This window comes from Daphnia carinata, chromosome 3 (genome assembly GCF_022539665.2).
Source record: "Daphnia carinata strain CSIRO-1 chromosome 3, CSIRO_AGI_Dcar_HiC_V3, whole genome shotgun sequence".
Taxonomy (NCBI): domain Eukaryota; kingdom Metazoa; phylum Arthropoda; class Branchiopoda; order Diplostraca; family Daphniidae; genus Daphnia; species Daphnia carinata.
The window spans coordinates 4,411,749-4,436,772 of NC_081333.1; the positions used below are offsets into that span (position 1 = coordinate 4,411,749).

General features: G+C 41.1%; 7 protein-coding genes and 1 long non-coding RNA gene across 11 annotated transcripts; 2 read left to right on the top strand and 6 right to left on the bottom strand.

The window, feature by feature from the left end:
• The first annotated feature begins 177 nt into the window (after positions 1-177).
• On the top strand, positions 178-4,447 carry LOC130693128 (RNA exonuclease 1 homolog). The gene is made up of 7 exons (XM_057516247.1): positions 178-397; positions 466-1,748; positions 1,813-2,635; positions 2,695-3,031; positions 3,092-3,569; positions 3,642-3,762; positions 3,822-4,447. The coding sequence occupies exons 1-7, from the start codon at positions 262-264 to the stop codon at positions 3,908-3,910; spliced, it is 3,267 nt and encodes a 1,088-aa protein (XP_057372230.1). The 5' UTR covers positions 178-261; the 3' UTR covers positions 3,911-4,447.
• Positions 4,326-8,108, bottom strand: LOC130693131 (CAP-Gly domain-containing linker protein 4-like). Of its 2 annotated transcripts, none has more exons than XM_059494342.1 (13): positions 7,970-8,108; positions 7,341-7,544; positions 7,067-7,282; positions 6,604-6,720; positions 6,244-6,526; positions 5,957-6,185; positions 5,772-5,893; positions 5,592-5,711; positions 5,269-5,518; positions 5,010-5,204; positions 4,776-4,951; positions 4,618-4,661; positions 4,326-4,545 (listed from the first exon to the last, which is right to left on the bottom strand). In XM_059494342.1, the coding sequence occupies exons 2-13, from the start codon at positions 7,404-7,406 to the stop codon at positions 4,525-4,527; spliced, it is 1,839 nt and encodes a 612-aa protein (XP_059350325.1). In that variant the 5' UTR covers positions 7,407-7,544; positions 7,970-8,108; the 3' UTR covers positions 4,326-4,524. The 2 variants fall into 2 exon arrangements, with proteins under 2 accessions (XP_059350325.1, XP_057372236.1); XM_057516253.2 differs by having other exon boundaries at positions 4,618-4,689.
• A 767-nt stretch (positions 8,109-8,875) lies between these two features.
• On the bottom strand, positions 8,876-10,133 carry LOC130693144 (putative defense protein 3). Its single transcript, XM_057516271.2, has 6 exons — positions 9,941-10,133; positions 9,807-9,860; positions 9,658-9,727; positions 9,492-9,598; positions 9,330-9,421; positions 8,876-9,268 (listed from the first exon to the last, which is right to left on the bottom strand). Exons 1-6 carry the CDS (start codon positions 10,052-10,054, stop codon positions 9,070-9,072), a joined length of 636 nt encoding a protein of 211 aa, XP_057372254.1. The 5' UTR covers positions 10,055-10,133; the 3' UTR covers positions 8,876-9,069.
• A 275-nt stretch (positions 10,134-10,408) lies between these two features.
• Positions 10,409-11,281, bottom strand: LOC130693120 (uncharacterized). Its single transcript, XM_057516240.2, has 4 exons — positions 11,078-11,281; positions 10,843-11,015; positions 10,704-10,767; positions 10,409-10,646 (listed from the first exon to the last, which is right to left on the bottom strand). Exons 1-4 carry the CDS (start codon positions 11,240-11,242, stop codon positions 10,503-10,505), a joined length of 546 nt encoding a protein of 181 aa, XP_057372223.1. The 5' UTR covers positions 11,243-11,281; the 3' UTR covers positions 10,409-10,502.
• A 2,684-nt stretch (positions 11,282-13,965) lies between these two features.
• On the top strand, positions 13,966-15,909 carry LOC130693150 (uncharacterized). The gene is made up of 3 exons (XR_009001624.1): positions 13,966-14,098; positions 14,560-14,612; positions 15,295-15,909. It is a non-coding gene; the product is annotated as an uncharacterized LOC130693150 (long non-coding RNA).
• LOC130693139 (uncharacterized) lies at positions 15,861-18,208 on the bottom strand. The gene is made up of 4 exons (XM_057516264.1): positions 18,112-18,208; positions 17,512-17,728; positions 17,271-17,369; positions 15,861-17,204 (listed from the first exon to the last, which is right to left on the bottom strand). Exons 2-4 carry the CDS (start codon positions 17,527-17,529, stop codon positions 15,990-15,992), a joined length of 1,332 nt encoding a protein of 443 aa, XP_057372247.1. The 5' UTR covers positions 17,530-17,728; positions 18,112-18,208; the 3' UTR covers positions 15,861-15,989.
• Positions 18,209-20,033: 1,825 nt separating this feature from the next.
• LOC130693136 (F-box/LRR-repeat protein 20-like) lies at positions 20,034-21,877 on the bottom strand. 2 transcript variants are annotated; one of them, XM_057516261.2, is made up of 6 exons: positions 21,675-21,877; positions 21,416-21,597; positions 21,193-21,353; positions 20,797-21,133; positions 20,665-20,734; positions 20,034-20,601 (listed from the first exon to the last, which is right to left on the bottom strand). In XM_057516261.2, exons 1-6 carry the CDS (start codon positions 21,781-21,783, stop codon positions 20,045-20,047), a joined length of 1,416 nt encoding a protein of 471 aa, XP_057372244.1. In that variant the 5' UTR covers positions 21,784-21,877; the 3' UTR covers positions 20,034-20,044. The 2 variants fall into 2 exon arrangements, with proteins under 2 accessions (XP_057372244.1, XP_057372242.1); XM_057516259.2 differs by having other exon boundaries at positions 20,034-20,734.
• Positions 21,878-22,129: 252 nt separating this feature from the next.
• On the bottom strand, positions 22,130-23,686 carry LOC130693408 (heat shock protein beta-1-like). Of its 2 annotated transcripts, XM_057516539.2 has the most exons (4): positions 23,445-23,686; positions 23,070-23,174; positions 22,680-22,950; positions 22,130-22,616 (listed from the first exon to the last, which is right to left on the bottom strand). In XM_057516539.2, exons 1-4 carry the CDS (start codon positions 23,654-23,656, stop codon positions 22,539-22,541), a joined length of 666 nt encoding a protein of 221 aa, XP_057372522.1. In that variant the 5' UTR covers positions 23,657-23,686; the 3' UTR covers positions 22,130-22,538. The 2 variants fall into 2 exon arrangements, with proteins under 2 accessions (XP_057372522.1, XP_059350332.1); XM_059494349.1 differs by lacking the exon at positions 23,070-23,174.
• Positions 23,687-25,024: the final 1,338 nt, after the last annotated feature.

A 25,024-nucleotide genomic window follows, 5' to 3' on the forward strand; every position in this document is an offset into this window, starting at 1 on the left:
TAAGACAAAAAAATTAACCTTGACTTAGGGCAGGATTTAGCTCATAATAGTTACTCGTTGTTTATTTCATTTTTTAAAACTAAATCGTAATTTCCGCAATTTCACTTTACGATATAACACATTGCAGCTGTTGTTATTGTTTAATGTTAGCGCCTCCTCTTTCCTACGCGCATTGATTTCGTGTGTAAAAATTTTTTTATTGTCATATTATTATTCGCCAAGAAGACCTTTATTGTAAATTAATATTAACCAGGAGGGAGCATGCTTCCTGCAGTTGGCTACTTTAAAAGTATCGTCTGTCCTTATTTCGAAAATGAGTCGTGTGAGAGGCCACACTGTCAATTCCGGCACGAACACTTGCCCGTTCGTGCAGCTAAGCCAACTGTGGTGCTCAGAAGTATGCATGTTTTTTTCCTTTAATTCGACCCGAAAAATTCATTATTAACTGGATTTTTACCTTTCCAGCTCATGAGCCTGGTCCATCTCAAGGCAATCAGGAAGGGGATAAGTCTTCTGCTATTGAACAGATAGTTTCCGAAGCTGTCAAACGGGTATTGAAGGAAAATGGGCAGCTCTTGGAGAACTTTGATGCCTCCAAAATCATGGAGCTTGTTGGCCAGCAGAAATTGGTTGAGAAGGTTGTGGAGCATCTTGCTCCTCCCTCAAGTCCAAAAAAAAATGATGGAAGCTCTAGAGAATCTGGCCATAAGAGCAAAAATCACAAAATCTACAACATACCTGTTGGAACTCCTGCCTATACTCCCACACCAATTGCTGTCCTTAAGAAAACTATGACAATTCCCTCCAAGGTTGAAAATTATGAGCCTTCAAAGTCTTCTACTGGTTGTGTTGCTACTTATAAGCCCAGCAGCAAAGTTGCTTCCAAATCGGAAGAAACCTATGTACCAACGGCTCTGGAAAGTACTTCAATTCCATCTAGAGTTGATATATACTATGTGCCTAGTAATTCTTCCAATAGTTCAACTGCCACCTATAAGCCTAGTAAAGTTGTCGTGAAATCAGAAGAGGGTTACACGCCATCCACCTTGGAAAACACGCCTGACGTCAATTACACGCCTAGTAGTAGAGATTCGGATAACGTCATAAGCGATCGATATACGCCTCCGTCCAGTTTGGACTGTGACGTCGATTACCAGCCGACTACTCGAGAATTGAGCTCAGTCGAACCGTCCTATTCTCCTAGTTGTACAACATTTAAATCTGGAATTGCTGATTATTCCCCCAGCTCAATTTCAACGTTATCCACTGAGCCTAGTTATAGTCCCGCACCAACGAGTAGTAGCGTTTCATTCGAGGTGGACTACACGCCAAGCTCTTTAACCAGCGGTCAACAGTTAACGCCTGAAAAGTACCTCGAATTGTTTGAAGATGGGGAACAGCCCAAAGAGGCTGAAGAGAAGAAAAAACACAAGAGCAGCAAAGATGAGGATAGGCGGAAAAGAGAAAAGGAAAAAGAGCGTGAAAGGGAAAGACGTCGACGGAAAGAAAAGGAAAGAGAAAGAGAGAAGAAAAAGAGTCGGTCAAGCTCAGATCAAGATTCCAAATCCAAACATTCAAGCAGCAAAAAGTCGAGCAGCACCAGTCCTAGAAAAAGCAAATCGTCAGATGGTAAATCTTCAGACTCGCAAAAGTCAGAATTAAAATCACATGAATCTAAGTCATCGAAAAACGAAGTGGAAATGGAATCGGATTCTGATGTAGATGAAGAATGCTATCGAATATTCAAGGTGAGATTATTTGCGTTTCGTCACGTACTTCAAAGATTAATGCTTTTATGTGCAAACCATTTAGGAATACCAACCGAGTACGACGAGCAGCAATGGGCAAAACGACGACCACAAGAAACGGAAGTCGGAAGATGTCCCTCCTGTTTCCGAGGTCATTATTCCCGTGAAGAAGCAACGTGTAGCTCACACGTCCGTTGAAGCTCCAGTCAGATCATCTAGCCTTGTTCCTCCCAAGCCTGCACCACGCCTTACACCAGGAATGATGATGATTGATCGTTACAAGGCTTTCCAAGAGGCCAAAACAGCCTCTGCGAGTGGGGCGCAGTCTTGGCCACAGCATTCTTCAACGTCACAACGAATCGCAGCTCCATCTTCATCTAGTGCCGAGAAGAAGCGAATCGCCCATGTTCCTAATGTGATGGGCTTACTTACTTCCAAACCTAAAAATACTCCGGCTGTAACTACCCCTGGTCTTCCGGTAAGTTCTTCTTTACTGTCTGGCCAACAACAATCAACAGCACAACAGAAAGCTGTAGGAGGCAATGCATTCCGGCGACCTGTTCCGAACAAAACGGCCACTCCCACATCTTCAACCGTTCCAGCAGTTAAAGCCCCACCACCTAAACTTCCAAGACCGATGATAGCTGTCGAGTTGGGCTGCCGAGTTCCCGCCAATATCCGTCAAAAATATCTGAATATCCTCGTTGACGAAACGCTCAAAATTTATGATCGAGAAGAAGAAGCCTACGAAAGAGCAGTGGAAGAAGAAAAACAGTCTTACGCAAAGTGTAGCAGTAGGATTGTCTATGCTAACGTCATTACCAACGTGGTTCAACGAATCCGCAAAGAGGCTGAAAATAGCAATAACTCCACATCTGCTAATCAAAGTATTTCAATTTTTTGTTTTTAAAATTAACACTGTTTTAACCTTTTGGCTGTTGTCCAGACGAAAAGAAGACAATGTCTCACTCAGCTGTGTTGGCTGGAAAAGGAGGAGCCACTGTGTCTTGGAGTATTGAAAAACCAAAGTCTGCTAGGATCGATTCGAATCTCTTAAGAGGCAGCACGTTGTACAAATTGATGGAACGATATCTCTTGACTCTTGAGCAACAAGATTTCAACGGCTATCCTCGGCCGGATCCCAGTGAAAAGGGTCGTGCAATTGTCAATCCGATTAATAAATTCCGCACAAAGCCTAGTGTCAACCTCGCACCTGATCAGCGCGTTTGCGATAGATGCAATACCATCTACAAAGTCAATAGCAAAGGCCTGGCAGTCAAAGAGTTGAGTCAATTAATATTTAACCATTTTACTAAATTCTGAATTTGCTTTTCACGTTTTAGGGATGATACCTGTTCCTACCACTGGGGCAAGCCTTTTGCACGTCGCGGTGAGACTCGCTATACCTGCTGTAAAGGGGAGGCAAACTCGGACGGTTGTTCGGTGGCCAAATGGCACGTCAGTGATACTGGAAGTCTTGTCAACCTGAAAGGATTTGTGCGCACCATGGCCAAAACGCCACCTCCCGATGGCAATTACGGCGTCTTCGCGCTGGATTGCGAAATGTGTTACACGACCGAAGGGCCGGAATTGACGCGCGTCACGGTCATCTCGTCCGATTGCAAGACGGTCTACGAAACGCTGGTCAAGCCGGACAATCCTATTCTCGATCACAACACGAGATTCAGTGGAATCACAGAAGAGGATTTACTCAATGTCAAGACGACCATTCGAGACGTCCAGGCCGTCCTACTCAGCAAATTTTCCGATAAAACCATTCTCATCGGCCACAGCTTTGATAGCGATCTACGCGCCCTTCGGGTAAATACGAAAGCAATCCTCTTCTAATTTTTTAGAAAAACTCCCTCTAATGTGGCCATCATCGTATTTCAGATGATACACGACACGGTGATCGATACCAGTGTCGTGTTTCCTCATTCTCGTGGCCCGCCTTATAAAAAAGCTTTGCGGACCCTTTGTGGCGATATCCTTCAAAAGATTATCCAGAATGACGGTATACTCGATTTAAGATTATCCTATTATAAACTGAATTAAAACACGTTTCAAAAACAGTTGGAGGCCACGACAGTGCAGAAGATGCGATCGCGTGCATGGAGTTGATGATGTGGAAAATCAAACAGGATTTGAAGCTCCTCAAGTAAAGAGCTTAAGTCGCCAAAAAAAAAAAAAACTTACCGGACAAAGGGAAAAAAAAAAAACGTCGCCATTTTTTTCTCCCACTCCCCCGACTTACTTTTGTTTCCGTCACTGGCGTTTATCGATGCAGGGTTATCACATCTTCAAAAACTGTTTGCATTCATTTTGCAGCTCATCAATTTCCTCATTTCCAATTTATTTTTTTTCTCTTCATTCAGAATTTTGTGCTTCCTGAAGCCGTCTCTGTTCGTGTTTTTTCTTTCCTTGTTTCCAGTTCGATCTCCCGCACATAGTGTTGAAATTGGGAGATGTTCGTTTGTTTTCCTGTAAACCTATTAATACTTCATAATTTATCATAAAAAACAACGTACTACTGCCCGTCTGCTTATCGCTTCGGTTGGAGGAAAAGGAACTAAGTGATCGGTCCAATTTTCTATTTGTAGGACAACAAGCGTCAAATTACGAGGATAAAAGTATGTTTGTTACAAACGTCTCAAAAGAGTGAAAAGTGAAAAGCAAATAAAATAATGGTAAAAACAAAACAGATTAAAATATCGTTACTATTCTGGTTTGATTAGTGTGGCGCCGTTGATGCCCCGGACGGTGACGGAAGATGGCCTCACCATAATTCCGCGATTAGCTGGAGATACAAGGATTTCAATGAAACATGTTCATCCATCAGAAATAATAAAAGATGGACCCAATTTCATACTTTTGCAATTAAAGTAGCGATGGCCCTGAACGCACCCATCATGCCTACCGACGTGATCACGCATTTCAAGACCTAATTACGTTAGTAGTTCATTTCACACGGAAACGTCATTTTATCGGCTAAAAAGATAAAGAGAGAATCAAATAATTGATTCTTACCTAACCAGATGCCTTCGGCGAATTGCACACGGCCGATGTATTTTATAACGCCCACCTGGTGATTAAATAGAACGTTCATGCCGACGTCCAGCCAGTGCTGATTGGTCTTTTTCTTTGAGGGCTTGATCGTTTCGATGGCCGTGATGCTTTGCCATCCCGGCTTGTTGCTGTCAATCCTTTATGTAAATAAAAAGGTCAGTTAAGAAAAAAAACATTGATGTTTAGTAATATTACTTGGCGCCAAGTGATCTCGGCTGGGACGTTGATGGCGTGGAATGAAATGGCGATTCGTTGGCTCGATGCTGAGTCGAAAGGCTGCGTCGCATTGTAGTTGGAGCCGAGTTTGGAGAAGATTTCGCTGGTAAATTGAGACTGGAACGACGAGTAAGTGTCGTTGCACGTCGTGGAGTTTCCGGCTCGACGTGAATCCTGATAAACAGATGAATTGCTCTTGTAAGACGTAGACAAATGATTGGGGTCAAACAAATTTTACTTTTGAAGTTTGCTTCCGGTGGCAAATACGCCGTGCTTTTCCGGACAACTGAAATAGCGAACGCCTTGGACTGAGCCGCTATTACGTCCTTCCGGCTTGTCCAGCTCGACGCCATACCACAATCCGTTAGCGAACTTGGTCTCTCCTCGGAATCGAACGACTCCACGATGTCGGGTTCCGTTCAAAGTAGTTACCATCACTTTGTCACCGACGTTGATCTCTTCCGGTTTTCCTGTTGCTTTGGTTACATCTGAAAGTTCCAAATAAACAATGAGAATACCCCCTATTTGCATAGAAAGTCTGTTACTAGAAAGTGCTCTTACTAGTAGGACTTTTTGATACGTTCAATTGGCGGCTGCTGGGCGTTTTTAAGATGCAGGCTGGCTGGAATCCACTGGTAGAACTTGGAAATTTAGACACACGATTTAAAGGCACAAACAGACCTGAAAACAAGAATAAAATTAATCAAAGAACATAATTATATTGACAAAATTAAGGAAAACCATGATTGGGTGAACACTTGAAGTAAATAGTGTCCTGGATAATGCCATCGTTTTTCCCTTCTGGAGTGTCAAGCTCTACGCCAACCCAAATTCCAGATGCAAAATCGACTGTTCCGCAATATCTGAAACAACGTTGAACAATCGTTAGCAAATTCTCAATAACAAGCAGACGAAAAATCAAATACCTGAGCGTGGCTCCTTTGGCTTTATCTACCAAGATTCGGTCACCTACGTTCAGCCACATAGTTTTGAGCATAGCCCTTCCGGCCACACTTTCCGCAGCTTTTTTGTAGCCATTTTTGCCTGGCGATTTGTTGTTCGACTTGACATCTCTTGATAGAATGTCTCGCAATTGCACGATAATGTCTTCTGTGTGTGGAATGTGCTCGTATTTTGATCCATCCGGAATGCATTCTAAAAAACACAAGTTCAATTTCTTCAAATCAAGAACAAAGAGTTATGTCCCTAATACCTAAAGGTGTACGTCCGAGATTATCCTTCAACTTTGTGTTGGCGCCGAATTCGACCAGAACGAGGGCGCTGTTGACAGCCAAGTTATGAGCGGCGATATGCAGAGCAGAACCATTTTCGTATTCGTTACAAGGACTGTCAATGTCGACGGAGTGATTAGCATTGAGCAGAATCTTGGTGATGGGCTCCGAGTCAAACAAGGCGGCATAATGTAACGGTGTCATTTGCGTCCACCTGCACCGGGCGTAAATATCAGCTCCACGCGATATCAGGTCTTGAACAACCTTAACGATTTTGAAACAGAATAAATACGATGTTTTCATTCATAGGCTAACTAGAGGTCACAAAAATGAAACCTAACCTCTGCAGCAACTTGAGGATCACCAATACCAGCGGCTCCGGCTTTACAGGCGAAATGGAGTAACGTCATGTCTGAGATGGAGTCACGGTCATTGACGTGCCCGTTACGCTCCAACACCTAACGACAGTTGATCCATTGTTTAATAGTCTAATAAAACCTGATCTACCATTCAAAATTCACGATTTTGTTGACAATTGAGGTCTACGGCTACGGATCGGTGAAGCTAACAAGTAACAACAGTACACGAAGGAAAAAAAAAAAGGAAATCGTAATGGGCCTTTCCCTCCCTTAGCGTTTTAGATCCCGTTAGTTTGGAAACAAACAAGACAAGTCCGACAGGAAGCGGAAGGCATTACAATTAATGGTTTATCTTTTCTTTGGACTGTTGGGGAAAGAAAGTCTTCTAGTCCGTTGTTACAACTAAGTTGACTTTAGTGAACAGGAAAAAATGAAAATTTCTAACCTGTTGAATGCAGAATTTGATTGATCGTTGTGTGTGAGGATTCCATTGCCGCATGACGGCGAATATCTGCGAAATGGTGGTGTGCGGATTGACAAACACTTGCAAACATTTCAAACAACTAAGGTCGAAATAGGCTGCATCCGTCAATTGACACTGAGAGCAAAGCGGAGCCTCGGCTGGTGGATGTGTCACAGGATACGATCTCGTCTGATCAGTCTATTAATCAATTATTCTAATTAGTCAATGAGTTTAGAACATAAAACAATGATTTTACCTCGCTGTCGAATGAAGAATCCACGTCATAGTCTAAATGATGTGGTCGCTCGGACGGAATAATCATTTTTTTAAACGTTCTTATCGACCTCCAGCGACGGTGTGAACGAGATTCGTGGTCACCGCACCTCAATATATACAGGGAAGAAAAAATCGAACGGCGTAGTCGGCGCTGCAGTCAGTCGAAGGTCCGTTCCAGGTGGTTCTAAATAATGTATAAAAACAGCATGTATACGTTATACAGCGGCAAATGAAAAGACAGCCAAGAAACTGCTTCCGCCGCCTCGAGCCGTCTGATTGTCTTACACACCAACCCAGGTGTTTCTTCAACAAATGACCAGGTAGGTGGAACGATAGTTAAAAAGCGTGCAATTTCCCTTCTTTTTTCTATTTTTTAGGAAAATGGTAGTGAAAAATGGAATAAAGATGTTTTTGTTCCACAGAAGTAAAATGGCAGTGAATTGTTTAGCGACCTTAATGGTTGGGGAATCAACTCAGTCATGCGTCATCTCTCGAGATTGTATGTGAGTAAAAAGGGCCATACATTGGAGAGAATGCAGACGAATCAGAAGACATTCGACTATTGAATTGTAGGCCACTTGTTGATGAATAGATTTTTAGAACGCATACCGAGTTTCCCATGACTGTAGAAATCTCAACGCACGAATGATGTCACTTCTTAGAATTGATACTAGGTTTGAACTTGTTTTAGTTGACGTGAGCACATGAGAATGAAACTACACCTCACGATTCACATACACACCCAAACCGAGAGCTTGGAAAGTAAGACCATGAGACGTGGAATCGTATGAACAGAGTGAATGTAAACACCAGCGCAGAAGGGTTTTACTTGAAAAGTTCCAATCCCCCTTCTTTCGGCCATTCCCAAGGACGTCCAGGCGGGCCCGGCTTTTATTCTACTATACTTGACGTCAAGCGAGCACAGTAGCAGACAATATTTCGCTCTGCCGTAACATTAGCCGCTTCTGCGATTGCTGATGGCGGGAGTTGTTAGGTAAATATTTAAAAACAAATTGACAGATTTCCACTGCCCTATACAGTATATATGAACAAACATGTTATCATAATGACTAATTACGAACAAGGAAAATGGTAAATTCTGTAGACTACACGACAAACGAACAAAGCTTGGAATATTTTCTCGTTGTCCAAGTCGGTTGATTAACTACACAAATGGAGTAATGTTTGACACTTAAACGTCTACGTCATAACAGTTTCGAGTAGCTTTACTCTAATTTTTTTTACATAAAAATAACCCATTTTTACTGGAGGTCTATAATAGCTAGCTTAGCACCATTTTAATGCAAGCCATCAGGTAGCGTATAGAGACATAATTGACAAACTCTCATTAGAAACGAATGATGGAAGCCCAGATCAGAAATGAAATGTTCTTCTATTAGCGAGCTAGATGGTTCAACACTGAGTCTTTGTAGGCCACAAAGATCTGAGGGCAAGAGCAATGATGTGGGACTGTTCAATCTCGCCAGCTGAATCAATCAGATCAACAAAGCAACATGTCATTTAAATGGAACAGTGGATTGCCTTGTATTCCAATGAATTTAGGTACACCTGGATTGCGAAGAAAACATTACAAATTTTCTAGAAGCTGAATACGCACGCTGTTTTCGATCCAACCATTCATCCAGCCAACCTAACCACATCTTCCTGTGCTAGTTTCGGTTTCTATTTGGAATGAGAAATCGGTACGGTTAAGGATTTATATTGGCATTTGGTGCCCAGAACCAGACGCGCCATATAAAATAGTCGAGTACAGTAACAAGAGGAACCAATGAGCTGCTGATCTTTCCACTGCTGCTCTTTTCATTGCTGGCCGGCTGACCAACTTGAACGCGCGTCGATGAAGGAACTTGTACCCAGAATGTCGTGAAATCGCGAAGAAACGTGCACCTATTTTCATCAGGCAAAATGTAGAACACAGAAACGGTTATGGAAGTTTCAATTTGCAGACCTGAATTCAATTTCGCCCTCGAAATCTGGTGGCGCTACCCATGTGAATTCCAGCTTATCTTTTCCCTTGGCATCTCGGTGTGTCAGCGCATTCTGGTTTGCAAAATAGACACATGCAAATCAGTACACAAGAATCGGCATGCAAATGATTCATCTATCAAACCGATAGCCCTGGACGGCAGTCGATGGAACGTGCTGGACGTGGACTATTCATGAAACGTCCTAGAGGTTGGGGTGAATCGTTTGGATTCACTGCCACGAACAGGAATCCTGTGGTACAACACTAAGTGATAAAAATTGTATCACACACCAATTTAAATTTTTCAAACCTTGAAAAGATCCTCTAGGACTTTTGGCCTCGATTGTAACCTTGACCGTTCCACCCTTTTCGATACTGTTCTAAGAGTTAGGTGACAAAATAAAGAACCATTACGTTATTTGAATATAAATAAAATTTCATTTCAGAATATCTTTTTACCTGCTGAGGAGTCACTGAAAAAGGAGCTGGTGTAATTTGCGTAGAGGGACCGTGCTTTTTTTATTGAAGAAAGAAAAATTATTATTACTCAAACTTGAATTGCACGGAATTGTTGGGTAACGTTCAAAATTTACTTCAGGTTCCATGGTGAGACAGGCTTCTTCGGGAGCTCCTCGACTATACGCATCCGCATATTCGCTGGCAAGTATCACTAAAACCAGCGTCACTAACTTAAGGAATGGCGACATTTTCTTCTATTCAAACTGGGAAAGCACGAGCGCCTTCTATTCGGCGAACAAGACAGCAACTAACTGTTAACTAAAGTCCACTAGAATATCTCTTTTCCGCACTTTACTGGCACATACGCTGGTAGGCTACGTGATGCCGATAAGTCTGACTTCAAGTCAGAGACGTCACAAAGGTCAAGTAGTACCAAAAACAAGAGATAAACATAATATACCAATTCTCTGCATGACTGTCTGATTTTGTTCCACTTGTGGGATGTTTGTTTTTAAACAAAATGCTCTTCTCCCGTCGCTGAAAATTTCTATTGTTACATTAAAACGAGTGCCGACATCAAAACATTGCCTTAAATCGGTCGCTTTTCTGCTGCAGTACAAATGTAATAAATTGTTGTTAAATGTGAAGTATAATTTTTTTTTTCGTTAATAGTTTGTTCGGCTTGTTTCCAATTTCTCACACGCTGTGTACAGAACCATAGATCACTGGAGGGCGGATGCGCTGTGAGTACACGGGATTGCAGATTTCCTGAACTTTTCCATTCACAAGAACAAACGCCTCGAACTTGAGTCTGACTACATCGCGCATTACCCACATCTTCTAAGAAGAGAATAAGCTCAGCATTCACGTATGTAAATAGCCTTTAGAGAAACTCACTCTAATCGTCTCACGGTCGCCATTATTTGGTATTTTTGTGCGGACGATAGACAAATTGGGAAATCTGCGAAACATGCATATCAACTTACATACATGTAACTGAAACTAACTGTTCTAATTTCAGTTGAAACGCACTTACTTGGCAACAATGCAATCATTCAGTTTTAACACCTCTCCTTCTTGGTATTCGTCGATTTGAATCTGACTGTCAATTTTCTTTGCCAGTCGATGGAAGTGTGGCTTACGCTCCGGGCTGTCACTGACGAGAGAACACCTTACACTGACTTCCTCTTTTCCTCGCCAATCTTTTAACTTTTGGAAATAAAACACATCGATTAAAACGGATAGATATTCTTCAATTTCTAATTTCATACCTGTACAAATATCCATTTTTTGAGTTCGACAGGATCGGCGTAAAGATATGCGTGATCTTTTCTCACTTCGCTTTCGTAAAGAAAACTGTAAATCGGCTGTGGCTCTTGAAGAATTTTTAGACGAGCTCCTACGATCGAATTAGAGTCGTTATTACAAGATGTCATTGTGTCATCGCTAACTGCACGTGAATGCTGTGAAGACTCGAACCACACTGCGATTGAGAATTGCAAAAGCTTTTCATCGATCCGGTTTGAAAGGGCTAATGCAAGTCACGATAGTTAATCAGAAACCTCAAATTCCTTTTGTAAGTACGTTCGATGCTGGTTCCCTGACCTTTACGATTTCGCGAACAGTTGCTGTCTGGAGAACAGGATTTCCTCTATTCGGGTATTTCCCCGGAACTGCTTTAAAAAAAAATGTATTCTATTAATTTTCAGCGTGACTTTGATAAGATTAAAACTACATTTAATAAGCAAATTTCGTGACTTCCCGCCATACATTTTGCATTCCCAACGCAGCCGAGATACTCTTCGATGTGGATAAAAGACTTAAACAGTTTCAATTCTACCATCATGCAGAGAAAGATTTTTTGCAAATCGATGCAAACACATTGGCATTAAAAACAAGTATGACAAACTGGTATTTGGAAAGATCCCCGCTGATGCCTCGCAGCGTTTCAATGCGATCGTTTAGTTTATTACTCTTTCTTACTTTTACTGTTTCACTTCAACTAGCATTTGCAAATATTGCTGGGACAAAAACCACAGATAGGTGATTTATCGCAACGGACCATTTTTAGGGACATATTCACAAAGGTTTCACCGCAAGTTATTCGAGTAATCATCTAATCTACATCTTGGCTTTAGCCGCTGCCCCCTAAAAGAAAACCGCTGGATTTCCCCATTGTGAAATTTTACCGATGGCGGCGTTAGTACTACGCTTCTTTTGTACAAAGAATGCACCTACGTTATTTTTTTCCTTTATATTTTTATTCAATGGGTAGAGATCACGTTCTATTCGTTAGCTAACGAGCTCAGTGTAGTGGCTAACCGCCATACTATTTAAGAATCAGTTGGCTGCTGATGAGGTACACAGTCATTTCAGTTGATTAGCTAAACGAAAGAAAAGAAAGCGACCCTTTTTTTTTTCCTTAAAAACACTGTCATATTGTGGCAGATGATATGATGCTGATACGATAAATCGATCGCCCGTTGTTTCATTTATGGTGTTTTTCCACGAATGTTTCAAGCTGTTAACCCACATTTATACACAAATGTTTGCCGCAATTTATGTCACACACTAATCTTGTTGTTTCAGTCTATTGAATGTGTCGGACTGGCCAAATTATGGTCTTCAACAGACCTGAGCGTGTCCCGCCATAAAATAGACTAGACATCGTGCGTAACGTAGTGCAACAACTGAGGAAATCTTGAGTACGTAAAGTGGGATTGGGAACCACAAGTAATAGTTACTGTCATTAATAAAGTGGTTGTCAAACAAATTGCATCTGTAGGGCGAATATGGTAGACACGTAATAATAAGACAGATAACTTAAAGATTCTCTTTTACCTGACAAGCAACGGCGATAACTTTCAGCGTTTTCCTGCGTTGAACAGACGGCCTGCTGCCCGTCATGTAATTATTCTTTCGGATTACTTCCTCGATTTTCACATCATGCAGGAACTAACGAAGGACATCTTGTTTCTCTAGGATTCAATGCCAAACTGACCTTCTTGAAGAAAGGTTGCATGCCCCAGGTGCACACGCGTAAATCTTGTTGCCACATCTTGATTGAAACCGTTCATTCTGCGCAGTAACAACAAAAACATGAGTTTCAATTTAATACAACTGGGTTCGGTGGACAATGAAAAGTAATGCAGTGTTTCACGCCTTAATTAGCTTCGATTTAAATACGTAAACGGCTAGAATCAAACATATTGCCTACATTGCATCCAGATCATCTTATACCCTTGGAAAAACTTACAACAAATCTCCTATTACATCACCATATTGCTCCACTCTCAGCAATACATTTGTTTTTGGCAACCCAACTACTTTTTTGTCTATAATGTTACGTCAGTTCTAGTTGGACAGTCTGTTTTGTGACTGTCCCTAACAAAACATAGACAAGCAAAGAATTTCCAATATTAGAACACCTTAAGAATGTGAAACATATTCAATGCAGATTATAGATCTAAGGTTGCCAAGGGTGTTATTTTAGTACTATCACTAGGTACCGTTTGGGAATGGTTTAACAAAATCTATTAGCAAACTAAAATTAAATGAAATGTGTTTCACAAGTTAAGACTTTAAAAAAAAAAGATACGAATATGAACTCCTACCGAGCTTCCATGCTACGTTATTTTATATTAAAACTCGACTGGGATCGAACGAAAGTACAGTTGAAGGGTAAATGACCAATGAGCCTACTTCACTGGGTAAAAAGTCTAATGCCCTTTAGTGCACGTTATCTAGAGAAAAACAAATTCCATAAACTATTTTCGAAGCTATATTTGCTTTACAGTACCTAGGTTTTTGCCACAAGTTAGGTCGATGTCTTTATTTGGGACAAAATGATCGCGGCAATTTGTTTATCTATGTCGTTTCAACTTCTCCCTATTGTAGGTCGACCCGTCCTCTCCACCCGTCTTCTAATCTTATTGGCTAAGATTCGTAAGTCGGCCATCATGGATTTTAGCAAGAGGTTGAGAAAAGGTTTCGGCAACAAGAGTTCAAGTTTATCTGATAACAACGAAAAAGATTTTTCGGCTCTTATAATTGCCATTAAAATTAATTTATTTTAAAATTTATTTTACCAGTTGGGTATAACACAATTACAAGGTTAATATGTAAAGACGGAAATTCTCTGCAACTGTTAGCAGGGACTGTTGTGGTCCCCTGTCCCCAACTGTTGTGGGGAGGGTAGCTGTACAAATTAACATCTGTTATTAGGTAGTGGGCTCAATTACTACACAAGATTGTTACGTCTAGTGATATGGAAGTCCAGGAGATTCGCAAAGGTTTGCAAAAAATTCTTTCATCTAATACGTGCGTGTGTTAATGGGTGAGTCTGAATGGTTGGAATAGTCAACATGCTTTCTGTTTAAACATTCTTGGAGTCCTCATTGAGACAAGTTAAGCCAAGCGTGGAAGTTCTTTGGACTTCTTGAAACGAAGCATGGGCTTTGTGTATTTTTAACTTTGCAGCTGCGTTCGTAATCTGTTTGTAATCTATAAACAAGAATTTTAAGTTTCAGCCAGATCGAAACTGTACGTCTAACCAAAGGAATTTATAGTTTACTGAAACACTGTAGGGGCCTAGACAAAGAAGGTTATTCTTCTTTCTATCCCGCTACGTTAACCAGCTCTTTTTGTAACTGTAATTGGAATTTCTCATTTCATTAACGTTGAAATCCCCCGTAGCTATAATCAACTCATTTTACCACATGACGGGAACTAAATTTTGCTTTTAATCTTGCAGATAGAATCTTACCTCCTCTGGCCAAATTCAAGGCTGGAACAGGGATACTGGTGGTGAGTAAACATTGTATCACGTCTTCTAAAGATATTTTGTTTTACATTTTGACCTCTAACTGTCCGTTTAGTATTGGTTTTCGGGCATTATATGGAACTACGGTTCAACCTTGTAGCTCAGATCTTTTCTTGACAAGATAATAACAGTTGGGGTTATGACCGTCAGCGTCTGTTATTTTCACCGTTTTCTGTGCAAAGCTGTCGGGCAGAAATGGTTGACTGCCATTGATTTATACGTGGCGGTCACCACCCTAAGGGAAACGTTCATTTCGTTCTTCCTGATTGCAAGGTACGGAGTACTGGAGTGATAAAAATAGAAAAATTAATCGGCGTTTTTACCTGAATTTGTGAAAGAATAATGCCTACCGAATTCCACAGCAATTCTTGCATTAAAAAAAAAGTCGCGTTCGCGACATGTGGTTCTTTTCACGCAAGATTAACAGTCAGATAAATCCAGTAAAGGCTAGCGGCAAATTTCTTCACTATAATTAATCTACAAATGACACGTATGCAATTTTGGGTAGCCCACCTGTCTGCCTTCATGTTACAACTTTAACTGGTATTCTTGAAGTCCGTTCTTCATCAATTGTTGAAAGGGAAATAATGCCAATTGATTATTGTCTACAAAACCATCTAACATGAAAGAGGCAAAACGAAATAACATTTTTTTCTTTTATTTTAGTGCAGGAAGGGGATTTTGGTGTGGCTCACGGAGGAACTGCTAGATTAATGTGTGATCTGCCTGGAATAACAAAACTATTATCCATGAGTTTGTAAACACAATTTACATAAAGTTTCTCCTGAAGACCGAAGAAAATCCAACTCAGGCTAACGAGGAAAATATTCTGACTTGTGTGCTAGATAGCGTTACGTAGTAATACTGGCTTTTCAACTGATGACAACCTTCAAACTTCGAAATTCCAGGCACGTCGAATCCTAATTCCGAATTCTATTTGGTTGTATTCGGTATTTCCCCCCTACACGATCGAGGAAGAAATTTGGTGTACCTGACGAATCACACGTTCCAACAATCACAACAAAAATTAGTGGACAAGGACGAATTCTTAATAGCTAATGTTTTCCCGAATATCTTCAGCAACAAACTCCACGTCATAAATACCTTAAAACATTACTGGACGTAAGCAGTATCCTGAATCCACTGAGTTAAATGCCTTAACACAATGCAACTAGCTGGCCACATTTCACTTTCAAATACCAAAACATAAAAGTAATAACATGACACTGTATTGAGAAGGATCCCCATAAAAGCACTGACCTGAAAAACGATCAAGAAACGTCAAGCCAAAACAGACGGAAAATAAACAAATGTCATGACACGAAAAGGAAAAACAAACAAAAGTGACAAGATTAAAGATATTATGCTGATGGAAACGTATCGCTCACTCTGACGTGCCTGGTAAACATACTCCCATCATACGGTGATCCCGAGCTTGGACCAGCAGGCTCGGAACCAGACTGATATTGAGCAGATGCTAAGGCAGCAGCAGATTGATGTAACATGGGCAAGAGATGTTCGGGATACAATTCCTGTCTAACAGGTGTTGAACTGACTTGCGATTGGCTTTGCTGGTATTCTTGCTGTTGAGATGGAGGTGGAATACCGAAAATTGGCACTTGCATGTCATGGATAGATGGACCTTCTACTTGTGACGGTCCTCCATTTAATGGGGCGTAAGATGAGGCAATATCAAAAGATTGAGAGGATGAAGAGGGACCAAATGTTTGCTGTGATTCAACTGGAGTAAATTGAGGTTCTGCAGAGGCGGAAGATTGAGCTGGGCTGTATGACTGGGAAGACTCAGAGGAGCTGAACGATTGTTGAGGTGCTGGAATAGTAAAAGACTGAGGGGAGGAAGCTGGGCCGAACGGTTGGGATGGCACAGAAGAAAACTGGAGTTGCTGAGGTGCTTTCATAGAGCCAAATGATGGTCCGGACGGACCAAACTGAGAAGCACCGTAGGACTGCACAGAGGGACCATTTGGTGCCAGCTCTCTTTGAGGAATATTACTGAACGAGAAAGATTCAGGGCTCTGTTGCATTTGCATCATAGAAGGTGCGTTTCCATAGGTCGGCATAGATTGGACGTACTGGTTGGGTTGGGCGAATGGTTGGGGAAACGATGATTGAATAACAGGATTACCAGTAGGAACTCCAAACTGAGCTGGAAACGAAGGCGGTGGAGGTGGAGAAAGGAATTTGGATGGAACAGATCCGACAGATGCCGTAGGTTGCTGGAAATAAATAGAAGGAACTGCGTAGGATTGTGGCACACCTTGTTGCACAGCAAATGGAGCGAAATTCATCTGCGGGGCTGAGCTCAACGAAGGTGCTGGTTGCCAAGGACGTTGGAACGTCGGTTGAGGTAATTGCTGGAAGGAGGAGGGCAATCCATTGGACTGACTTCCGTACGAGTAGGAAGGACCTGACATGGAAACTTGTCCAGCGGGTAAAGGTAGTGGACCTAACCCCGATGGTACAGGCAACGGTCCTAAACCCATGCTCGGTTTGAAAATCGGGACGGAAGTGAGTGGCTTCTGTTGCTTCTTGTGAGCTTGTCCACCAAACAATGCCTGTGATGATCACGAGAAACAGTTAATCTTTATGTCTACGAGTTAGAAATTTTAAAAACAAGTTACAGGCGGTGGCACATGAACCGGATGGAGTTGAGGAGGCAGTGGGGCCGAACCGTACTGGGCAACGACCGCTGACAAAAGCATCGAAAATAGCAAGGCCTTCTGGTATGAAAAGAAACCAAGTTTACCATTAAATCATTACACAAGAAGCATGCATGCAAACTTTCAAAAAGAATAAAGTTTTAAGGTATTCGGTGGATGCAAGACAGTTAACCAAAATCAATACAAATATTGGATGTCTTACCTGTTTCGTGTGCGACATGTTGGTTGTTGTGGAGTTGAAAGTGTTGTCTTGCTCACAGCATCGACCACCTCCCTATTTATACTTCCAGTCGGTACCCTCTTTGACCTGACCTTTCCCTTTTCAGTGCAAACTATGAGGTGAAATGTGAAAGGGCAGTAGTAAACACTGAAGAGTTGACCCCATTTTCCATCGGTTGAGCCGTCTTCACTTCCGGATTCTAGATTTCATCAACACAATGCATTAAAATACTAAAGAAAATTAAATAAAAACATCTTTTACAGAGCTTCACAAGAAGGGAATCCTTACAAGCAAACAGCAGTGGAATCCAATTGTTTGAACGAAATCGAAATACATTTCGCTTTAATTAAAATACATGTAGGTTAGTCTATTCAGGTTAGTGTGCCAATACTAAAGGCAGGTCAGGTATCTTCACTTTTACTCATCCGCCTAGGTCAACAAGTGCTCAATACCGTTATTCTCCCTATCATAGCTGTAAATTTTAAAAGGGAAACTTGAAATGAAAATACAAATACTATTAGTTAATCAATTTACGTTAGCTTTGAAATGAGTTACTAACTTTTACAAAATAGCATTTCCTACCTGCACTGGTATTGTTCTTTCGATTGGCAATCATGATGTTGAACTGTCTCCATTTCGTTTCTGTTCGCAACTTCCACACAAGCAAAGGTGATCCATCGATGAACGTTCGTGGCAATGACGTAAAACAATTGAAAATCGTCAGCTAAAGGTGTGGATGGGAAAAGGTAAGGGGCGTTTCTACAGCCGTTAATTGTCAGCACCTTGAAATAAAAAAACGTTATGTCAAGAAAATAGAGTAAAGGAATGGGTTTTCCAAAGCTTACCTAACCCCACCATTTTTTCCGATAATAGGTTGTTGGGATTCCACGAAGCAGTAAATTTTTCCCTTTCGATATCTAGTGAAATGACTAAAAAACCACAATACCACGAAATCAGAATGTTAGGAAAAAAAATCGGCCTAATCGTTGCGGGTATTCGGAACGCTCGGGAATTCTATAAAACCACCCCTTCCTTTTTGATAAATCTGTAAAAACATACCGTATAAATGCATGTAACACTCTAGTCTATAATAAATGGTCTTACACAAAACAGAAAAGATGACGTCATTCGGGATTGCCATGTAAATCACTCGTCTACTTGGGCGTTAGTCGGGGTGAATTTCTTTCATCGGCGGCAACGCTCCACCCATTTCTTATCGAGGCCGAAGATGCTTATCTTTGTCGACTGTCACATGTTGCAAAAAAGTTTCATTATGGAAAACATAACAGTGAACGGTTTGTTCGCCAACAGCAATTCAATTCAAGAAAAGTGCTACTGTGCATTCCGATTTGCGTGAATCTACACGACACGTTGTTATTCACGTGCTGTGATTTGATTCAAACCTGCCAAAATTTCTCACTAAAGTGATTGGTTACAAATAACTATGACCTTGCATTGCATACCGATGCTATTTTTATATATTTTTCTATAAATAAATGTAGGATATGGCGAATATATTGCACGACGAGGTGCATAGAGTACGTGAATACGATCACGTAAATTAGTCGTTTCCAACGGGATGACGTACGTGCATCTCGCCGTGTCTAATGTCAAAACTGGAGCAAATACCTGAAGACCTGGATTTATATATTTAGACGTTTGTCATATACTGCTGTCACATGCAGACGTCCAGACTGTCAAAACGCGAGTCCATAAATATTTATAGCTTACGTCGTTGAAAGAGGCTCTACGTTCACGCTCACCATTTGATTTAGAATATTTTACTTTGATATTTTTCACAATTACTTTCAGTTGAAATAATTTTAAGCAGTTACATCTCATCTAACAACAACTTATTTCGAAATGATAGGAGTTTCAGTTTTCCAAAATTTTTCAAAATTCATTTCATCATTTCGAACCTGTCGTTATTTTTTACTCAACATCTTTTGATGTTTTGTTCTGTGGGATTTGGGCTTCGTGAATTTCACATCAGTATACGTGGAGAGAGAAAACTGATTGCGAAAGAGTCACACGGAAAGAATGTTCGCCATTATTCGACATTAGTAATTCCTTTTGCATAGTCCGTCAAGTTTGTATACGTCAATGATCTGATTCAATGCCGAGGTCGAATCAAATGTCTTCTCTATTACGTGACAAAGATATTCTGATAGATACTACTACTAGATTTTTCTACTTTTTTTCTGTTTCACCACCTGTCGTCGTGTGTAGGCAGGAAAATGCAATCAACAAGAAACAACCATCGTCATCGATACAGCCACAACGACTACAAATCGTCCGTGCATGTTAAGTAACGGAAATTGCATTTTTATGTCAAAATGCGTCAAAATCTCCTAATTATATGATTAATTGTTTCAGGATCGAATTCAGAACTTAAACTTATCATTTTTACGCCTTTAGTGCACCTAGCAGACGACAAATCATTTCTTTCATTTTGAGGTAAGACTCGAATAAAAAGTTTATTTTCAGGAATAAAAGAAAAATGATACACTTACATTTAATCATCGCTATAGTAATCTACAGCCAGGTCGCCATGTTGCTCATTGATGACTGCATGAAGTGTGGCAATTTCATGATAGTTGACTAGTTGACATCGATACACTTTGAGGTTGGACAAACGTTCGGAACGTTCTACCACGGACCAAAGACTTTTCATCGAAATATAGGAGCAAGATTCCAGTTCAAGAGTCTCAAGATTGTGCCCGACTAATTTCTCGATAAAAATATCGTCATCCAGCGTCTGACAGGCTCGTATTTTAATCTGTTTCATGTTTGTAGATGAAATGAGGGCGCTCAGACACAACCCTGGGACGTCGCGAACTGAATCATCCACGTCAACACGTTCACGATCGCGTATAATCACATGAAACTTGGACAGATATTGGATGGTCCTCGTTGACGTCTCTGTATGGTCATAGCTGTGATTCGATTCGAGGGATAAGGATGCGAGTTGACGGCAGTAATGAGCAATTCGTTGCAGATTGACGTTATGAATCCGGCCAAGCGATAAGTGTTCCAACGTCGGACCATGTTTGAGCAAAATCAAATCGAAACCTTCACGGAAATCCAATTTGGATTCGGTAATATTGTTACTGGCCAATAGGACGTGCAGTTCACGGAGACAAACCAAATGTTCTAGTGATTGCAATTCCTTAGCCAATAAATGAGACGGGCCGTCAATGATAACCTGGATACACAAGGAATAGAAAAGGTAATTTCTTTTTAAATAAAGTAAATGATAAAAATTACCTGGACGGCGTGGCGACAGAGCTGGACAGCTCCTGGAAGACAGGAAAGTCGATACGAATAATCACTAATGAGTTGATGAAGAGAAAAGCTTGGCGGGGTAGTCAATGACCTGTTGCCTGAAAGATCTCGATAAATTTGCCCTAAAACGTTAATTGTATTACGCCATTTAAGGCTTCGAAGCCCTGGGCAACCCTGTAAAACAGAACGAATGCCCCGCTCGTCCACCTGTGTTTGCATCAAGTCCAGGTGTTGCAATTTCAACCCAACTTCGGCCTCCTCATTCAGACAGGAGATGCTCCAATTGGTTACACGTTCGCAAAGGGAAAGATCCAATTCCCTGCAAGATCGATAATTAAGTAACAATATCTACTAGGATAATCAACGTTTTACAAACACCTTAGATTGCGACAATGTCTAAGGATCGTGAGAACTTGCTGATCACTGCAGTTGGTCGAACGAAGACTAATGATTTGAAGTGAGGTGAGTGATTGAATGATGTGAGACCAAAAAACATCCGGAATGCGTAGGACGTTAGAAAAATTGATCCGGATCAGGTTCTTTAAAAATGAGCGTTCAAAAAGACGATTAGCCATTCACTGATGAATTCAGAGTCGCTTACCGGTTTTCTAACATAAATAATATCTAGCACAGAATCAATGTACGAATCCCATTCGTCGTGCTGATAAGGATTCGAAAGGTCAATGTTATTTACATGATCCGTAACAACCAATTGGAAATGCTGGGCAGTTAAATCTGGCCTAGTTTTTAATCGATTGAAAATCCGGCTGACCAAATCACTAGCTTAATAAAATAAAAATACAGAATCATAAAAAAAGAAGCAATTTCTATAAAGAGTAGTAAAACAAAACAATGTTTACTGAGGCAAACAAATTGCTGTCGATGATGACGAGAGAACCAATCAATGGAAGAGCAAATCTCTTTCAAACACGTTAACACAAGTGTGGACGGTGAACGGCGCTTCGGCATGACTACACGCGATTGGGCCAGGTGATAAATTAAAGTAACATTTTTCACTATCTTTCTACGGGAGCTGTCACTACACCAATAAGACACCTCTGACGACTAGACGCACTACACACTGAATGAAATAAACTTGTGACCGTAACAATGGACATTTTCACATCCCTCCCCCGCCTTTTTTTTTGACGTCGCTCATTGGACGACCATCAAAGGGGAGTCCCCGCTTTTCCTTAACTTTTAATCTGACCCTCATCTTTCCAAGAAAAACTACCCCCTCTAACGGGTACGTGTAAACATGGGGGAGGGGGGCATAGGCTTTATTAGGAAGGAAAAAAAAAGGTGAACTGGTACGTCGGTGGTGTATGTGTATTTTGGGCAGTGAAAAAATACAAAGAACAAAATATCATAACCTGTTTTGCAAAATGTTTCTTTTTTTTTAACCACCAAACACTGACAAAATTCATTTTTCAAAAAGAACAAAAAAAAAGGTGGGTGGCTCCATTGTGTAACGGAGCACGTGCATATTGCGGTTCAAACGATAAAAAGCGGAAAAAAGTTTTTCATTCCAATTATGTAACCCCTTCCCCTCCATAAAAATGAGATTCCGGAGATAAATAAAGATCGTGTCAAGGATTTTTTTTTCTTTTTTTTTCGTACTTAAAGCTGCTGCATGTGATCTCACAAAAAAAGTCACATTTTTTCAAAACGATTGACATCCAAACGAAAATTGAAGAATTTGGAGGGGAGACTCATTTTTAGCATCAATGCTGAGCAATGGGGATCATTTTTTCACCGGCAGCGATGGCTGGTAGAGGTGCTTCAATGGTCAGCACACCATCCTAGAATATAATTTGAGATATTAAAATCAATGCAAAGAGTCAAATTGGAAAATGGTGTTTTACCTTGGATAAGGATGAACGGATCAATTCCGGATTGGTTCCTTTGGGCAGGAGGAACTCGCGATTGTATTCTCTGTAAACGGATTTGGTCTCGGATTTCTCTTCGTGTTTGGCGTGGACAAGCAATTTGTTGTCGACTGTTTTGACGACGATCTCTTCGGGCGTGTACTGGGCAACATCGAAACGCAATTTCAATTTCTTCTCTTCGCCATCTTCCTGGATCAGTGGAGAGTGAAGACCAGTCAACCAATCACCGGCGGGAGCGGCCAAAGCGCTGGAACATTCAAAATTTATTTTTTTTAATTCAATTTTTTTTTTAAATAAAAAAGAGAAACTATACACAAAGAAAAGTCTCGATAAAAAAAAGCCCCATCTGATTAGTCGCCATTTTACCTGTGCATGTGAGAGGAAGAGGTAGAAGAAAGAGAAGACATTTGTTCCTTGACATCACCGATCCATTTGCGAGCCTCCGACATGTGCACACCCGGCATCATAGAGCTTTTTATTATACGCGTAAGAAGGTTAAATAAGAAGCCATTGGTAAAGATGCACCGCGCGCGCGTGTATAAAGTTATGTTGTAGAGGTGGGGTTACCAGCCAAGAGAAAGAAGAAATGAATAGTTAATGAGTGTTATTCCATTGCCAACGGCATCAGTGAATATCTAAGCGATGCCTAATATTATTATTTTTTTTTTTGAAGATCCCGGAAGACAACGGGATGATGGATGATGAAGGGGTTGGGTAAAAAAAAATGAATAGGTGGTTTACCTGTTAGTGGTGGAAGAGGTCGTGCTGCTAGTGGTGGACGAGCGTGAAAACAGGGACGACTGCTCGCGATTGAGCAATTCCGAGCGGAAGCGAGTCATTTCGTCTTCCATTTTGCGCATTTCAGAATCGAAACGCTCACGGATCGAGTTGAATTCAGAGTCCAAAACGCTGAAATCTCCGAGTTTGATGGGGATAATGTTCTTGCCGGCCATTTTGAATTACACCTGTACAAACGAATGAATATGTGCAATGACGTCAGGTAATTATTGGGCGGTGGCGGTCGACTGTCTCTCAAAAAAAAGAGAAATACGAAAAGATGAGAGAATTAATCCGACCCGACAACGGGCCAGCCCAGCAGGTAAGAAAATACCCGCTGAGTTTGTGAAAGAAAAACAACACCCAAATGTCTTTCTCCGCCAAGGTTACGTGACCATAAAAGGCGTTGAAAAGAGACACGGCCGGGCAAACACATTCGGGGTGGTAGGCCAAACCCTCTCCCTACTCAAATATCCACGACTTGTTTCGTTCTGTTTGTTTAGCTGCTAAACGAATAAGCCCACAACGTCAACTCTCATCTTTTTTTTTTTTTTAAACCCCATCGGCATAAAATGAGTTGCCATAGCAACTGTTTACTATAAGTCTATTTCAGCTACGATAAAAACAAACGCCAAATCGTGATTGAAAAATTTTGATGTTTTACCTGAATAGTTGGAGAACAAACACACACGTGTGAAATCAAATGAAGAATGAACGAATCGCAAGAGGATTTGATACTGAAAGTGAGAGAGAGAGCGGGAGCACTGACTTCGTGTGTCGAGAGCAGCGAGCAACTGAAGCACTTTGTTGTTTGGAACTGTCTGGTTTGTGGGACCCGGGAGTTCTTCCTTTTTATACATAGAAAAAAAATGCGCTGGGGGAGCCTCGGTCTCGGAAATAGCCGGGCCACGCAGCGGGAGAGAGTGGGGTGGGCTTTCCAACACAAAACTGAGTGAATTGGGTAAGTCCTGTAGTAAGTGTGTGTAGCCCGTCTTTGGCGCTGGACCAAAATGAGAGACGCCCTTTTCGCCTTCCAGCAAATCTTCTTTCTTTTTCTCGCACCGTCTAGTAGGTTCGATATAAACGGGATTCCAGCACCGCGACGTTTAAACCGGACTTGCCGAATGAAAACAACGACGTTTTACAGTGAAATGTGCGAAACGCTAAAACGATGAATCATTGGCTCATCGAAAAGTCCAGATTTATCAAAATGACTCAATCGAGAAAAAGGATATCTTTAAAAACTGAAACAGCTGTTTAGGGTCAGACTCTTTAATTATAATTAGAGAAAGAGGGCTGCTCTTTAACTTGTCACAAAAATAAACTCCAGACACAATAACGAACATACCAGACAACGCCCCGACTAGTCGAAACGCACGCACGCATCAATTGATTTGCCTTTGCTTTATCATAAACAGAAAAAAAACATGTAATTTTTAAAATTCAAAAGGCGTTGGTGTTTCTAAAGAAAATATTCTGATCGGCCACCGGTTGATGGATGCCAACGTCTAGTCGTGAGAGTCTACACCTAAAAAAGGTGTTGT

Excerpts from the sequence above, each read along its gene's own strand:
- LOC130693144 (XM_057516271.2), bottom strand. The coding sequence starts at position 10,054 with ATGTCGCCATTCCTTAAGTTAGTGACGCTGGTTTTAGTGATACTTGCC. Across the intron at positions 9,861-9,940 it reads GTCTCACCATGGAACCTGAA|CACGGTCCCTCTACGCAAAT; the intron begins GTAAATTTTGAA and ends CAATAAAAAAAG. Across the intron at positions 9,269-9,329 it reads GAGGGCGAAATTGAATTCAG|GTGCACGTTTCTTCGCGATT; the intron begins GTCTGCAAATTG and ends TGATGAAAATAG.
- LOC130693408 (XM_057516539.2), bottom strand. The coding sequence starts at position 23,656 with ATGGCCGGCAAGAACATTATCCCCATCAAACTCGGAGATTTCAGCGTT. Across the intron at positions 22,951-23,069 it reads TCTTCCTCTCACATGCACAG|CGCTTTGGCCGCTCCCGCCG; the intron begins GTAAAATGGCGA and ends TGAATGTTCCAG. Across the intron at positions 22,617-22,679 it reads TCCGTTCATCCTTATCCAAG|GATGGTGTGCTGACCATTGA; the intron begins GTAAAACACCAT and ends ATTATATTCTAG.
- LOC130693139 (XM_057516264.1), bottom strand. Across the intron at positions 17,205-17,270 it reads CGGTTCATGTGCCACCGCCT|GCATTGTTTGGTGGACAAGC; the intron begins GTAACTTGTTTT and ends TGATCATCACAG.
- LOC130693131 (XM_057516253.2), bottom strand. The coding sequence starts at position 7,406 with ATGATTATTCCGTCCGAGCGACCACATCATTTAGACTATGACGTGGAT. Across the intron at positions 5,519-5,591 it reads CGTATCAAAAAGTCCTACTA|ATGTAACCAAAGCAACAGGA; the intron begins GTAAGAGCACTT and ends TGGAACTTTCAG. Across the intron at positions 4,952-5,009 it reads CCGAGATCACTTGGCGCCAA|GATTGACAGCAACAAGCCGG; the intron begins GTAATATTACTA and ends ATTTACATAAAG.
- LOC130693120 (XM_057516240.2), bottom strand. The coding sequence starts at position 11,242 with ATGACATCTTGTAATAACGACTCTAATTCGATCGTAGGAGCTCGTCTA. Across the intron at positions 11,016-11,077 it reads AAAAATGGATATTTGTACAG|TTAAAAGATTGGCGAGGAAA; the intron begins GTATGAAATTAG and ends TATTTCCAAAAG. Across the intron at positions 10,647-10,703 it reads GCGACCGTGAGACGATTAGA|AAGATGTGGGTAATGCGCGA; the intron begins GTGAGTTTCTCT and ends TTCTCTTCTTAG.
- LOC130693128 (XM_057516247.1), top strand. The coding sequence starts at position 262 with ATGCTTCCTGCAGTTGGCTACTTTAAAAGTATCGTCTGTCCTTATTTC. Across the intron at positions 398-465 it reads GCCAACTGTGGTGCTCAGAA|CTCATGAGCCTGGTCCATCT; the intron begins GTATGCATGTTT and ends TTACCTTTCCAG. Across the intron at positions 3,570-3,641 it reads GCGATCTACGCGCCCTTCGG|ATGATACACGACACGGTGAT; the intron begins GTAAATACGAAA and ends ATCGTATTTCAG.
- LOC130693136 (XM_057516259.2), bottom strand. The coding sequence starts at position 21,783 with ATGCCGAAGCGCCGTTCACCGTCCACACTTGTGTTAACGTGTTTGAAA. Across the intron at positions 21,598-21,674 it reads ACAGCAATTTGTTTGCCTCA|CTAGTGATTTGGTCAGCCGG; the intron begins GTAAACATTGTT and ends TATTTTATTAAG. Across the intron at positions 20,735-20,796 it reads TCTGTCGCCACGCCGTCCAG|GTTATCATTGACGGCCCGTC; the intron begins GTAATTTTTATC and ends TTGTGTATCCAG.